The 13,801-nt window shown below is 38.0% G+C and overlaps 2 protein-coding genes across 3 annotated transcripts; one reads left to right on the top strand and one right to left on the bottom strand.

The window, feature by feature from the left end:
• Positions 1-751: 751 nt before the first annotated feature.
• Positions 752-3,101, bottom strand: LOC137137024 (high affinity immunoglobulin gamma Fc receptor I-like). Of its 2 annotated transcripts, XM_067522886.1 has the most exons (6): positions 3,018-3,099; positions 2,870-2,905; positions 1,879-2,151; positions 1,554-1,799; positions 1,310-1,480; positions 752-1,170 (listed from the first exon to the last, which is right to left on the bottom strand). In XM_067522886.1, exons 1-6 carry the CDS (start codon positions 3,046-3,048, stop codon positions 1,070-1,072), a joined length of 858 nt encoding a protein of 285 aa, XP_067378987.1. In that variant the 5' UTR covers positions 3,049-3,099; the 3' UTR covers positions 752-1,069. The 2 variants fall into 2 exon arrangements, with proteins under 2 accessions (XP_067378987.1, XP_067378988.1); XM_067522887.1 differs by lacking the exon at positions 752-1,170 and having other exon boundaries at positions 1,206-1,480; positions 3,018-3,101.
• A 7,797-nt stretch (positions 3,102-10,898) lies between these two features.
• Positions 10,899-11,875, top strand: LOC137137067 (coagulation factor VII-like). The gene is made up of 3 exons (XM_067522953.1): positions 10,899-11,000; positions 11,164-11,272; positions 11,590-11,875. Exons 1-3 carry the CDS (start codon positions 10,946-10,948, stop codon positions 11,702-11,704), a joined length of 279 nt encoding a protein of 92 aa, XP_067379054.1. The 5' UTR covers positions 10,899-10,945; the 3' UTR covers positions 11,705-11,875.
• Positions 11,876-13,801: the final 1,926 nt, after the last annotated feature.

Here is a 13,801-nt window from a genome sequence, read left to right as displayed (position 1 = left end):
ACACTAGCTTTATCAGACACTGTCAGTGACTTTCAGACTGGGATGAAAAAAGCTTCCTAATGTTGGTTTGTTGTGCAGCACAGCAGTGAAATCACATCCACAAAGAAATGACATTTTGTGACAGCAGTCGTCTTCTCTTCCTGTTTGGTAACAGTGTTAGTTACAGTCGACCTCTTGCTTCTTTGGACATTATAAATCTAACACTTTGTTGTGTAAAAGTTCTCACACTGTCCACTATATTCTATCCTGTATTTCACTTTAATTGGTTTCCAACACAGCACACATCCAACAATACAATCACTGAAAGTTAGATGGAACAAACTGTGCTGACAGATCAGCCTCTGATGTCTGTCTCATTGTATTAGAGGATGGTATGACATCAGGCTGACAGCAGTAAAAACCACAGTTTCCTCTAAAGCAGCAGCTGCCTTGTTTTCTCTGCCGCAGTTCCAAGAAATTTGATCAGTTGTGCTCGTGTTATTGCAAAATTGTACAATATTTTCATTATGTGTGCTCATTTATCTCTACAACCAATAAATGTAGTGTTTGAGCAATAGTATAGTTTTTGGCTCAATGCCCAGGAAACACTAACATGTGGTCGGGGTCGGGGGCACGAACCTCCGAGCGTATTGTCTGTGGACGGCAACTCTACCAAGTGAGGAACTGCCACCCATGAAATAGCACAGAGTGGACTGACAAACCTTAAATCAGAATTTAACCACGTGTTCATGTTTCCAAATGGTTTTTATTAAGAACAAACACATGTTCAATGCTTTGTACAATACATTTGTTCATGCGTCTGTATAAAAAAATCTGGTTCAGAGTCTTTCTCTAAGTTTTCAGCTTTCACAAACCTGAGGACTCATCCTGGAGAACTGCTCTCACAGCTGCTTCCATTTTTAAGATGAAAAGAGATTAAACTGCTGCTGAAGTTCTGACATTCGACATTCAACAAAGTTCATCATGAGGAACATGTGGAGTTCCACAGGGAAGTGTTCTGGCTCCTTTACTGTTTCTGATATTGTAGCTTCTTTTTTAAATGGGAACATATGGATCATGTTGGATCAGATCAGAAGTGATGCTCTGTGGTGACATTATCATAATCATTATCCAATCCCCGCTCAGGCTGGTCGGATGAGGTCATCACCATAGAGACAGGAAGGTCATTTCCTACAGTCAGAACAGGTCAGAATGAAACAGTAGAAAATGTATCAACTGTGAAAATATTGATGTTACTTTTATGTGAGTGATGAATTTATTGAATGATTGTTTGCTGAGTGTTTGGTCAGTGAATGATTCAACGTGCTACCTCTGTGTCTGTGTCGATATAAAGACACCATGAGGAGAGTGGAGAACAAGTATGGACAGAACACCACCAGGTGGAGGAGCAGTGTGATCACAAGCTGAAGGGAAGTGGAGGATGGAGGTGGCGATGACGTAAAGGTGGTGGAGGTGGGTGAAGATGTGGTCATTGGTTTTTCTGTAGAGAGAATCACCTGTTCAGTTGAACATGTGGATGAAATAAGTGTTGAGATCAAAGTGAAGCTCCTGACCTGTGACGTAGATCCAGCTGGGTGGAGACTCTCCATGACTGCTGATGTGACACTTGTAGAGGCCTTCATCAGACTTGGTAACATGGTGGATGGTCATGTGACCTGTAGGCTCAGTCCTGATGAGGGAGCCATCTTTATAGAAATCAGCTGAATGATTGGAGGGAGGCCTCTTTGTTTGACAGTGCAGAGAGACATCATGTCCCTCCATCACAGGGAGGACAGGACTCTGCAGGATCACTGCTCCACCTCAACACAGAGACAAACTACAGCATTTCATCCATTTCCACACAGCTTCATCAACACTAACTCCACAGTCTGATCTTACCAGTGACAGTGATGGTGATGCTGTTACTGCTTGATCCCTCTCTGGACTCACACCAGTAAACTCCACTGTCCAATGGGTTGATGTAGCTGAAATTACACAGAGAACCAGATAATGTTCCCCAACCATCTCCACACTGAGTCCTCTGTCCTTTGGATGTGTTTCTCCTCAGTGTCCAATTAGCAGAGCCGTCGTCCTCCTCACAGCTCAGAGAGACAAACTCATATTCAAACAGCTGAGAGAAGTTGGAACTCACAGTCAGATGAGCTGTGATCACTGAGATGATGTGACAGTAAGTAAATAATCACAAAAATGAGAGTACATGGTTACAAAATATGAAAAGTTCTACATATTTTTATTTGATTACTTTAATTTAATTTTTAATTCAAATCAAAGAACCTTAACAGAAATGCAGCATGTGATTATTTAAATATGGAGTCTATGAAAATCAATATAACATTTTTCTAAATAGGGAGAAAATCATTATAAAGAAAAATTTAAATAGTAGTAAAAGCAGTGGGATAATGAAACAAGGACAATTTCTCCACTCAGCAGCAGCAGGTTTCACAGCCAAAACTGAAGCTAATGACGAAGAACTATAAAGTAAAAACCCCACAGACGACCAGCAGATGGCTTCAAACATCAGGGTTTTTAAAACCATCCATAGATAAAGACTCAGCTTATCTCTTCTTTGTCACTGAACATTTGCAGACACTTAAACACGGAAATCTTATACAGAGACAGTGGAGTTTCTTCTAGTGTCAGGCAGATGATAGAGAGGAAAAAAGTGATGATCACACAGTGACAGAAAACTGATCAAGTAGAGATCAGTGTAACAGTGAGTAAAGATTCACACAGAGAGACAGTGAACACCAACATCTAACCTTCAACAGTCTCTGTGTTTCTATGACGTCCTGCTGTGTCCTTCACACTAACTCATCTTTCTCAGACACAATGAGACATTTTCAGTCTGTCATAGAAAACATTGACTGACCTTGGTTTGTTGTGCAGATCAGCAGTGAAGTCACAACTAAAGAGAAATGAGAGTCAGGTTTGAGCTGTAATAACTGATCTACTGTGGGAAGCAACAGTGATCTTCTCTCAACATTCAGACATCAACACATCCAGCAGACTGGACTCACCCAGCAGCCTCTCAACTGATGTTTTGTCCATTCTGCAGCTACCACCACATGTCAGAGTGTCTCTGAACAGCAGCTGCAGGAAACATATGAACAGAAAAGAAGAAGCCACAGATCAAACCACAGATCATGTGGTACAAATATAAAAAGATCATTAAAGCCTTTAAGTAAAACACCACAGACGACCTGTAGATGGCACCAAAGCATCATTGTGTTTAAATGACGTCCATAGATAAAGATTCAACTTATCTTTTCTTAGTCACTCAACACATTTGCAGATTTTTTTTATTTTTTCTTGAGGAAACTACAAGCAGTCAGTCAAAACTTAGAAAAGTAAAGAAAAGTAAAGATCACACAGTGACAGAAAACTGATCAAGTACAGATCAGTGTAAAATGTTTGCTCTTTTGGAGACAGTCCTGAACACAGGGACAACATTAACCCAGGAATTAATCATCACATCACAAATGTCACCTACAAAACCATAAAGGATTTTATAGAACTGGCTGCTGTATAAAGATACAAACATCTTATTGCAAACTTCATTTTTTCTTCCACAACAACAGTGAAGTGCTGTGTAATGTTGAGTCTGTCATTTCAGGTCCAGTGTCATTTTAAATAGTTATTACAACGAGTCTTTAAATACTAACTAGTTTGGTTCATCACAACAAAAAAGGAAGTTTAACATTTCCAATGAGACAGTTTAGTAAAACCCACAGAACCACAAGAGAAAAGCAACATGGAGAGAAATGAGAAAAGGTTTAGGTTCATCAATATCATTGAAATAACAGCAAAGTTAATGAAGCTTTTAAACACCAAACTAATGACTGTTAATGATAGAACTACTGCTAATATGAAGAATTCTAATAATTAAATGTAGTGAGTTTTCAGTGAAACAGGAACTGGACAGAACTGAAAACAAGTTGATTTAAAACATTTTGATTTAAAGAACAAGAAAAACTCCTTTAGCATCAAACTAAAGCAGAACCTGCTTCAGTAAGAAACACAAAGAGGAAGTTGATGGTTTGTTCCCCCATCTTGTTTTAGACACAGTAAACATCCCTCCATCCATCAAGATTTAGTTCAACTTTCTGTTCATCTGTCTCTAAACATCACATCGTCTCCTCCGTCGTGTATTTAACCAATAACTGATGGTTAATTTCTGAACAAAATCAGCACCATCAGCATTTCATCAGCAACTTACCCTTGAAGATAAGGAGCAGCACTGAGGGAAAGGGGGAGGGGCTACATAAAGGGTGATGTGCAGCAATATAGTTTCCCTGGGAACCAAAACAAGTGCAAATAATAATTGCTCAGTTATATAAAATTCACAAATACTAAACGGAATTTGAAAATCATAAATAAAATACACAACATAAATGTGAGATAATAACAAAACCAAGTTGATTTTTAACTCTGACAGATGAAGGCAGCAAAGTTAGGGATCCCATGTGTGAAAAGGGCTGTAGATGTCCATGTCCCCTGACCTTAACCTCAACCAAACTTACCCAGTTACCTGCCTACTGTCAGGCTTCAGGGTCTGAGGTCTGTTTCCAGTTTCTGCTGAATATCTTAGAAAATGTTTGCCACCTGTTTTCTCTGCTGTGGTTAAAGCTGTTAGCAAACGTACTGACAGAATATAATAGACTTTAATGTCACTGCACAATCATCATAGTTGTCATGGTGACCTGATTAATACAAAGATGGGTTTTTAAATATTGAGGTGAGATCAGTGACTAATTAGAAACTATCAGCAAAGCTGCTGACTGTGGCAATGTCGTCCCTAACACGGTGGAAAGGTCGCTTACATACTTCATTAGCATCATTAGTTTTGCCAATGTCATCAGATGCACAAGCAACAAGTCAGTGCAAGCAAAACTTTTCCTCAGCCAACATGGATGAGTTACAGTATATACAGTAACTACACTGAATGATTTCAGCACAGGGATTTATTTAGATATTAACTGTGTTCATTCAGTTTCTTATTATAAGTCCAAAAAAGCCATTTTACTACACAGCAGAGCCGCTTGGCTTCACCCCACATGTGATAAAGTTAGCTAGCTACTTTCCTAAAGTTGAACTGAACACACAGAAAAGTTTGGATTTTGTTGGTGAAGGTATCATATACAGGCTACATGCTGTTACACAGAGTAAAACTTTAAAAGCACAAGCAAGACGCAGACTTTCTGACATGAAAACGTCAGAGCTGCTTTCAATGCCTCCATGTCTGCTGGACTCAGTACTGGGATCACGTCCTCACCTTTGGCTCCCAGAATAATTTCCACTAAGACAAAACTCAGTTTGTCTCCCCAGACCTGTTTTTTCCTGATTCCTTCCCCAATTACTCTCAGGCCTTCACCACAAATCTGAGCCTGGCTGAGAGGTTTAACAATGTTTTTGGACATTGCTGTAAGATATTTCACTAATGTGATGGGTGCAGCTGTCAATAACAGATCCATAAAAGGTCCAGCAGGGGGCAAACTTTGACCCAAATATTTTGCCTTCATTAATTTGAACCTTTGGTCTGATTTTAACCCAGTCAGGCTTTATACCCAACATATTTCTTCTAAATATAACAAATACAAATATCAACAAATATCAGCAGTATTTGTGTTACTTGTTCACATTTCTGGACCATGTAATAAATGGAATAATATCATTAATTAACATCATCTCCCTGTGATTGACACCTGTTCTGTTGTGGAGAAACTTGCTTTCATCACTGATGACAAAAACAGGTTTACCACCAATCATCATCTGTCATCTTCTCTGAAGACGATCAATGGCTGCTGTGCAGCAGTGATGATGCCTGTCATACACTTTTGTGATTGATGCTCCACTTCCACAAACACCTTCCTCTATCATGTCCATATCTGTGTCCTGAGACCTTGAGCAAAACTGAAAAGAAACAAACTTATCTTAATCCTTTTAGCCTTTTCTCTTTACTTGTACCAAAATGAATTATCATTACTGTTACTTCAATAGCCCTTAACTGAGGCATGAAAAATCAAAGTTGGCCTCTTCACCAGATGTCACTGGATAGAATTGAAACAAGTATCGAATACCAATAATCTATAAATGAGATTTTATAGATCTATGTCAGTGAAGGTCATCCAGGTTTGGTTATCTGAGTCACGTCAACTGGACTTTTTTCTTCTTGGTTAAAAATGTTTTGCTACTCATCCAAGCAGCTTCTTTGTCTCATCCACACAGCAACAGGGATGAATGAGGAGAAGGCTGCAGTTGATGATGAAGGCCTCCAGGTCCGGGGAGCAGTGCATAGATAGCACCGAAACGTCGTGGCAACAGATTCCACCTCCCGCGTGTCTGTAAAGCTGAAACTCACCCAGCTGGAGCGCAGAGTCCAGTAGAAGATCACACAGCCACGTTTCCGTGAAGCACAAAACACAGGACGTAGAAAAGTCTCGGAGTTTGTTCAGCAGCAGGGTCAGCTCGTCCATTTGCTTTGAAAGTGAGCGCACGTTAGAGAGGAAGACAGAGACGCACAAGCACCACGGAAATAAGTCCACGTCGTGGTTCACGCCGTCCACGTCATCTTCCATCATTATTGCTGTTTATTTGGCGTTTTCCCACAAAATTCAACAGATGACACAATAAATCAAAGATTTAAAAAAAGTATTTTTGTTCTCTATTTATTTTCCTTCTGTCCAAGATTTTTACTTCTAGAATTTTACTTCTAGTAAATATAGAAACACATGCAAAGCAATGCAAAAAAATCTAATAACATAATTTTAATTAATGTAAATGATCTGAATAACTAAATGTTTGCTTCAGAAGTATAAATGTTATTTTATTTCAAATTGTGTTTTATGGCAATGAGTGAATCAATAAATAATCCACATGCAGTAATGTCCATAACAATCTAAAATATGAGCTAATATGCTGAGGAAATAAATTCATAAATGTTCATCTTTCCATCAGTTTCTCACTCACTATGAAACACGATTTCTTTCCTGGTTCAGTTTCTCCCATCAGCTCAGGGTTTCCACTTCAGATCATGTGGTCTGTCAGATGTGTGCTGGCTCACACAAGCTCAACAGTTTGTGATGGTCAGTTTGGGGGTTCAGGGTCTTGTCCAGGTACATTTCCACATATGACTCTACACAGTCGGGCTGAGAATCACTGAAGCTACGGTCGACAGGTGGACAGTCACCACCTGAGCCACTGCTGCCCCCTCACCACAGATCTCAGTTCATCAGTGTTCAGTTTTTCTTTTGTACATTATATTAAATATACTTATATATTATGATATTTTTTCTTTCTTTTTTCTTTCACGTTGTAGGAAATTATTAGGAATCACTTCATCACATCAGCTCTGGCATAAGCACCTTCCTCTCCCCCCTCCCTCCCTCAGACAAACCTCTCTCTGCTTCTTTGCCAAACCATAGATCACATGTTTCTGTGTTAATGTTTCTCTGTTATCACCAAACCAATGGAGCGTTTCTCAAAAACAAAGTTACAAATATTAATCAAATGCTGCCAGAAACTGGACTTAATTAAACACTGTGTGTCTCACTGAGGTCAAAGGTAACTTCAGCTTTAATATCAGATTAATGAAGTGTCTGACGAATGGACAAAACATGATGACACAGGAAGGAGAACAAGTTGTTTAACATCCGTTCAGGTCTTTAGTACATTCAGTCCAGTGTTCATTCAACCATCTCAGGTTGAGTTTTTCATATATTAAAATAAACTTTACAGACAATAAAATGTTCAGTTGGATAAAACATATTTACAAACCACAGCTGGAAAAGGCTCCAGGATAATCAGATAAAGATAATGAAAGGATGGAAAACAAACTCTATTTTAAATTAATGGGTTTTTAAGAGATGTTTTAACATTAAAGCAGGTGTTTCCTGTCTGATCATTTCCAACAACTCTGGAATCACTTGTTGCATAAAGAGAGAAAACTAATCCAGTCTCTGTTGATCTGTGGAACGTCGGCTATTTGGACAAAGCACAAAAATGTAGTTAACATTAGCAGCACAGCTAATGCTGCTGAAGAGCTACAACAACCTTTAACCCTCCTGTTATGTTGGTTTCTGAGGAACAGCCTTGATGTTCCCGGGTCAAATTGACCAAAAAGTCCCAAAAAACATTGTTTCTATCTCATCATTAACTCCATTACTAACCATTTCAATCAATGTTTAGTTCAGTGATGTTCTTTACTGTTCACAGATCATGGTTCAATGAGCATAAGTCACTCATTTATTACAAAAAGATCATGTTAAAACTTTTTTTAATGTAAACTGAAAAGACCTACAAATAAATTACAATAGATTTATATGCAATTGATTTTTATATTTTGAATTGTTTTTGTTTATGGAGTGATGTTGATAAATTGAAATGAGACACGTCTTCTGTTCAGGGTCAAATTGACCCGTTTTAAAGTTAACAATCTAAAGAAAATACATAAATGTATTTTTTCACTTTGAAACTTCTCCTGCTTGGCTTATTTAGTGTAATCAACATATAAAATAAAAATGGTTCAGTTCACATATTTGTAACCCTCCTACATGTTTATATTACAAAGATACTGTTCAGGTCAATTTGACCCGGCAGAGAAAATAGAAGCTAAAAACAGTCAGAAAGGTCAAATCCTGTTTGTTTCTTTGCAACTATGAGACATAATACACCCCTGTCTCACACTCTCACACACACACACACACACACACACATTGATCTTTCTGACTCTTTTTACCTTCTATTTTGTCGCAGGCATCAAATGAACCCAAACAGTAGCTTTGTAATATAAACATGTAGGAGGGTTACACATATGTGAACTGAACCATTTTTATTTTATATGTTGATTACACTAAATAAGCCAAGCAGGAGAAGTTTCAAGGTGAAAAAATACTTTTACAGTTTTTTTTCAATTGCTAAATGACAGTGGGCACAACTGGAGCTACATGTGCAAAACTCGAACTACAGTCTGAACTACCAACTGTCACCTGAGCTAAACAGTTCACATCACCTGCAAAACTCATTCCAAGCAACACAACTCTTAACACATGGCTCAAAACAGGCTCAGTGCAGCCAAACACTATGCACAACCCTCACTGAGATAACACACACTGTCACTCAGAACACACTGAGAGTAAAAACACTAGCATCAAACACCAATACAGAAAATACAAACTTTTCATCTTTACAGTTGGAACAATTTCAGTGACTTCATACAAAGTAATATTTTCTTCAAAGAAAAGAGTGAAATTCTTTCACATGATTTATTTACTTTTTAGAACATAGCATTCTTTAAGGTAAATGAAAATTAGCAGTTTGCTTCAATAGTCTGTAGTAATTTACAGAATTACAGTAATGAGAAATATATCATTATCAGCCAGCACTTTATCTTGAATCTCCCGCAGTTTTATTGCATTGTTGACAACAACCATGTCAACGACAGCATTTTCCTGCACATCTGAAAATATTTTTCCTCTTCCTCCTGTTGGGGGCAGTTTTTGGGTCTGAAATAACAGCTCTTTGTCTTCTTTGGCCCCTCTCCCTGCACGAACCCGTCTTCCTTGCTCCATTTCCAAAATTACTCTTTCTGAGCTCTACCTATATATTTAACAAATATATATAACAAGTCTACAACAAGACACCTGCTTAGCCTTCCATCTGAAATTTCAATCAGAAGTGTTTGAAAGGCACAAGGCTGAAATCTATTCTGTTTGGAATGTGTGGTTCCCAGTTTTGACAGCAGTGTGTTAGCATTTGAACAAAGTGCTATAAATCCACAGTGTTGTGCAGGTTGTGGTTAAAGTCATAGAATAAGTGTGTAGAGTTTTGAAAACTGTGTTCAAGCAGTGAAAAACTAACTAGAGTTTGGTCCACATGAACTGCTGCTGTGCAGACTGTAGTTAGAGTTTTGTACATGTGACTCCAGTTGTGCCCACTGTCGTTTAGCAATCGAAAAAAACTGTAAGTATTTTTTTTAGATTGTTAACTTTGAAATGGGTCAATTTGACCCTGAACATAACAGGAGGGTTAAGGTGGAATGTTTTCTTCCATTTTAGTGCTTCATTCAGGTTGTTAATCAATTAACACACCTTCAATTTTAACACAACCTTGACTGTAGCATGTGGTTTTATTGGGTCTCTTGCATGACAAACATTTTACTGATGACTCATTTCAGCCTAGTTCTACAAATCTTTCTCCTCACTTGGAGCATCGTGCCTGTACGTTCCAGCATCACCACAACAGACACCACTCTGTTAGCACCTACACAAGAATAATGTCCAACAGTCCAGAGATAATCTTCAGATAAGAACCACAAAGTGTGCTGCACATTTTGTTCTATGCTTAACTGAATTTTTCATTAACTCTATCAGGATATGAGATGTTGGTCATATCACACAGCTCTGATCCACATGTCTTAACTGTGGCTCATGTAAATTCAGGTTCACAGATATTATAGTCATCGTTTTCCCCACAACCTTTTCCAGAAACTATAACCATCTCTTTATTTTTCCCAATGTAAAGGTGAAGATTATGATCTGTAGACCAGCTCCTTTCTCTATGCTGATACATCTGATGTTGTTCTGAGCCCAACCAGTGTCGTGTCGTCAGCACATTTAAACTTCTTCACTGAGTCATCACAAGTGGTCCAATCATTTGTGTAAAGTCTAGATTTCTGTATGTAGGAAGGTTTTATAGATGAATAACAAGGAATGATTAGTCCTTGTCAGCAAAGACGTCCATCCAGCTTCTGAAGTAATGATTGAGGAACATGGTGCAGAATCTCTTTGAACTGGAAAAGACTTGAACTTGGTTTGGTAAAAAGACACAACAATGGTTTAGTTTGATCTATTGCTTGTCAAAGAAGCAGAGAGAGGTGTGTCTGAGGGAGGGAGGGGGGAGAACAAGGTATTTATACTATGTCAGATGTGAGGACTTGACACTTGCAGCGATGGCTTCCTACAAAGTGATGAGTGTGGTGACTCTGCAGACTCTGCTGACACCAGGTAAGAATCTCCTGGAGGTTGAATAGAAATGTTTCAGATTGTGTTCGTGTCAAATCTAGAACTTCAGACTGCAGGTAGACAACACGAATCAGTCATATTTTTTATAAATTTGCTATAGTCACAGGAGACAGGAAGTGAAACCAAAGAAGCTCTTATGTTACAGATGGTGAGTGTCCGTGGATGGAGAGTCTACAGAAGGATGGACGTCGTGTGTGTGGTGGGACTCTGGTGGATGTAGACTCTGTGCTGAGCAGTGTCGACTGTTTCTCAAGGTGAGACACCTGGTTCATGTTCGTGTTTGTCCATCACCACAGTGGACAGTTGTTGTAGGAAAGGACTGGGTCAGGTGGGTAATCCACAAAATACTGAGACAGACGGACTAACATGTTGCTGGTTTGGTTCGGCACACAGTGATTAATTGTTGACTGTAGCTTCATCCTTTGTCCTTTGGGACAGAAACACTGAGCCAGTCCTTTGATCAACAGTCCAACAAGCTGAACCTGTAAAGACCCAGGCCTGGTTTGAAATCAGATGTTTTAAAGTGTTGAGTTCTGCTCAGTCCTAATTTAACTCATGTTATCTCCCTCAGTTCACCCACAAGATGTGATTGGACCCTCCCCCCAACCCTGTCCAAGTACAATTATCTGGACAACGAAGGAACCTTTGGTGTGAGCTTGTCATGCTGGCCATGTTTGTGCTTTTAAGGGTTTAAGGTCTTTCAGCCACCAGTAGTTTAGCTCCGATTATGCAGCAGTGACTAACAGCTGTGCAGGAGAGGAGTCACACAATGATCCCACAAGAATAGAAGTTTCCTGTTCAGTCATTTCTTCTCTGAACATTGTTGATGATTTTAATAAAGGAACCTGCATCTCTGAGCTGTTTGTGACTTTTACTTAACCAACAATTCACAAAATGATCATTGAATAAACTTCTACTTTAAAAACATGGTATAAATCAAATTACTGATTCATTTATTTTGACTTGGGTGGAAAACAATTAAAGCCACTTCTTAATATAATGCAGAGCTGAGCCACTGTACAGATTCTTCTTCAACAGCTTCCAGGTTTCAACCAGTAATAATCCTACAAATAATGGTAGAACTAAAACTTCTAGTAACTATAGGGGCAAAGAAAGAAATTAAAATATCATCTAAAAAAGATCAAATAAAAAAATAATATAAATGAGGGTAAAATGCACAATCAATGACTAATGACAACAACAATAAGTTATTAAGTATGAAAATTAATGGAAACATAAAAAAGCTTTTCACAACAATTCAGATTTTGTACAGTTGCAAAATCCCACAGCTAAAATTGCCACAGAGTTACATTAGTCACACAGAACATGACAGTTTACTATACTGCAAGTGGCACCAAACAGACTTCAAAGTAAAGTGAAAACATCCATAAAACTTACATTAATGGTCAAAACTCCACAAAAAAAGTTCAATAACGTAGTGACATTAAAAGCAAAGGGCTTCAGACACAAAGACGAGACTCAAAGGTCTGTGTATTATCCATTCATTCTGGTTTTAGATCAGATCTAGAAAAATAACTGAACTAAAAACTGGTCCAGAGTTTTGTTGAGACATTTTCTGCCCTTAAATATCCAGGATCTATTAGCAGAAATGCAATGTATCATTTATATTCACGTTTTCATCAGGGTGTAACCACCTGGAAATAATCATTCAGAATGAAGCTTCTGTGTCTTCATAGAGCCGCAGACCGTTTGTGGAGGTTAGGTACTCAAAAACTGTACTTAAGTAAAAGTACAAATACACAAATAAGTTTACTCTGGTAAATGTATAAGTACCAAGTAAAAGTAAGTAAGTACATGATTTATGGGGCATGAACTAAGTAATGTTACTAGACATAAATGATCTGATGCTTTTTTCTCTTGTATTTCTAAACTATTCATGTTGTAACATCAAACAGTGACAGTAACAGTTTAAGAGTTCTGTCATTTCAAGAATAAAACACTGATACAACCACTGAGAAAATGTCCAGAGAGCAAGTGATAAACTCAGGAGCCTCAGAAATCTTTGAATGAGGACAAAATCTAAGAGTAAATGTTCTTCTCCAAGACAAAACCTGCAGCTTGACAGTCTTCCTGTGTAGAACAGGGTTAGTGCTGCCCTCTTGTGGCTGAAATTAGCAGTTAATAAAATAAGTTTTATTTCCACCACTGATCTACAGGGATTTACAAGTTAAGGAGCAAACAATAAATCGTACAGTACATTTCTCTAATATTTGTCTGCAATTTAAAGCTTTTCTCAGATAATTACAGTGTTTCTCAGATAATTACAGTGTTTCTGAAGCAAAGTAACTTTGGGCAGTTTGGGGATTTTATCCACAAGAGCAAACTCTGTAGTGGATTGTTGCCTTACAGATAATTTGGTATTTGGTACCAAAACCACTGGAAATTTTGACATATTTTAAATAATGATTGATCTTAATTATCCTGACTGCTGCAAGAACTAAATCATTTCATGTGTTTTCAATCTCAACCAAAGTTGATGGAAAGGGGAAAGTTGGGTGAAGATGAAGGGGGCTTCTTCTTCTTTATCCATTCCTACACAATAAAGTTAAAACATTTAATTAAAATTAAATAAAAAACTTAAAACAAACCAAACATATGACCACTTTTCTCCAATAAAAATAGGGCTAAATGACTCATTACAATATTGGAGACGTGTGATGCTAATTACAGGAAACATTTTGAAATATCACTAGAATCCAATCATTTAAAATCTTTTCTAAGTCTGATTTTTTTTTCTTTTTTTATTCCATTCAGTATTTTAA

The sequence above is a fragment of the Channa argus genome, chromosome 12 (genome assembly GCF_033026475.1).
Source record: "Channa argus isolate prfri chromosome 12, Channa argus male v1.0, whole genome shotgun sequence".
In the NCBI taxonomy this organism is placed as follows: Eukaryota; Metazoa; Chordata; class Actinopteri; order Anabantiformes; family Channidae; genus Channa; species Channa argus.
The sequence above is the reverse complement of the archived record's forward strand: the minus strand, read 5'-3'. Positions and strand labels throughout refer to the sequence as shown.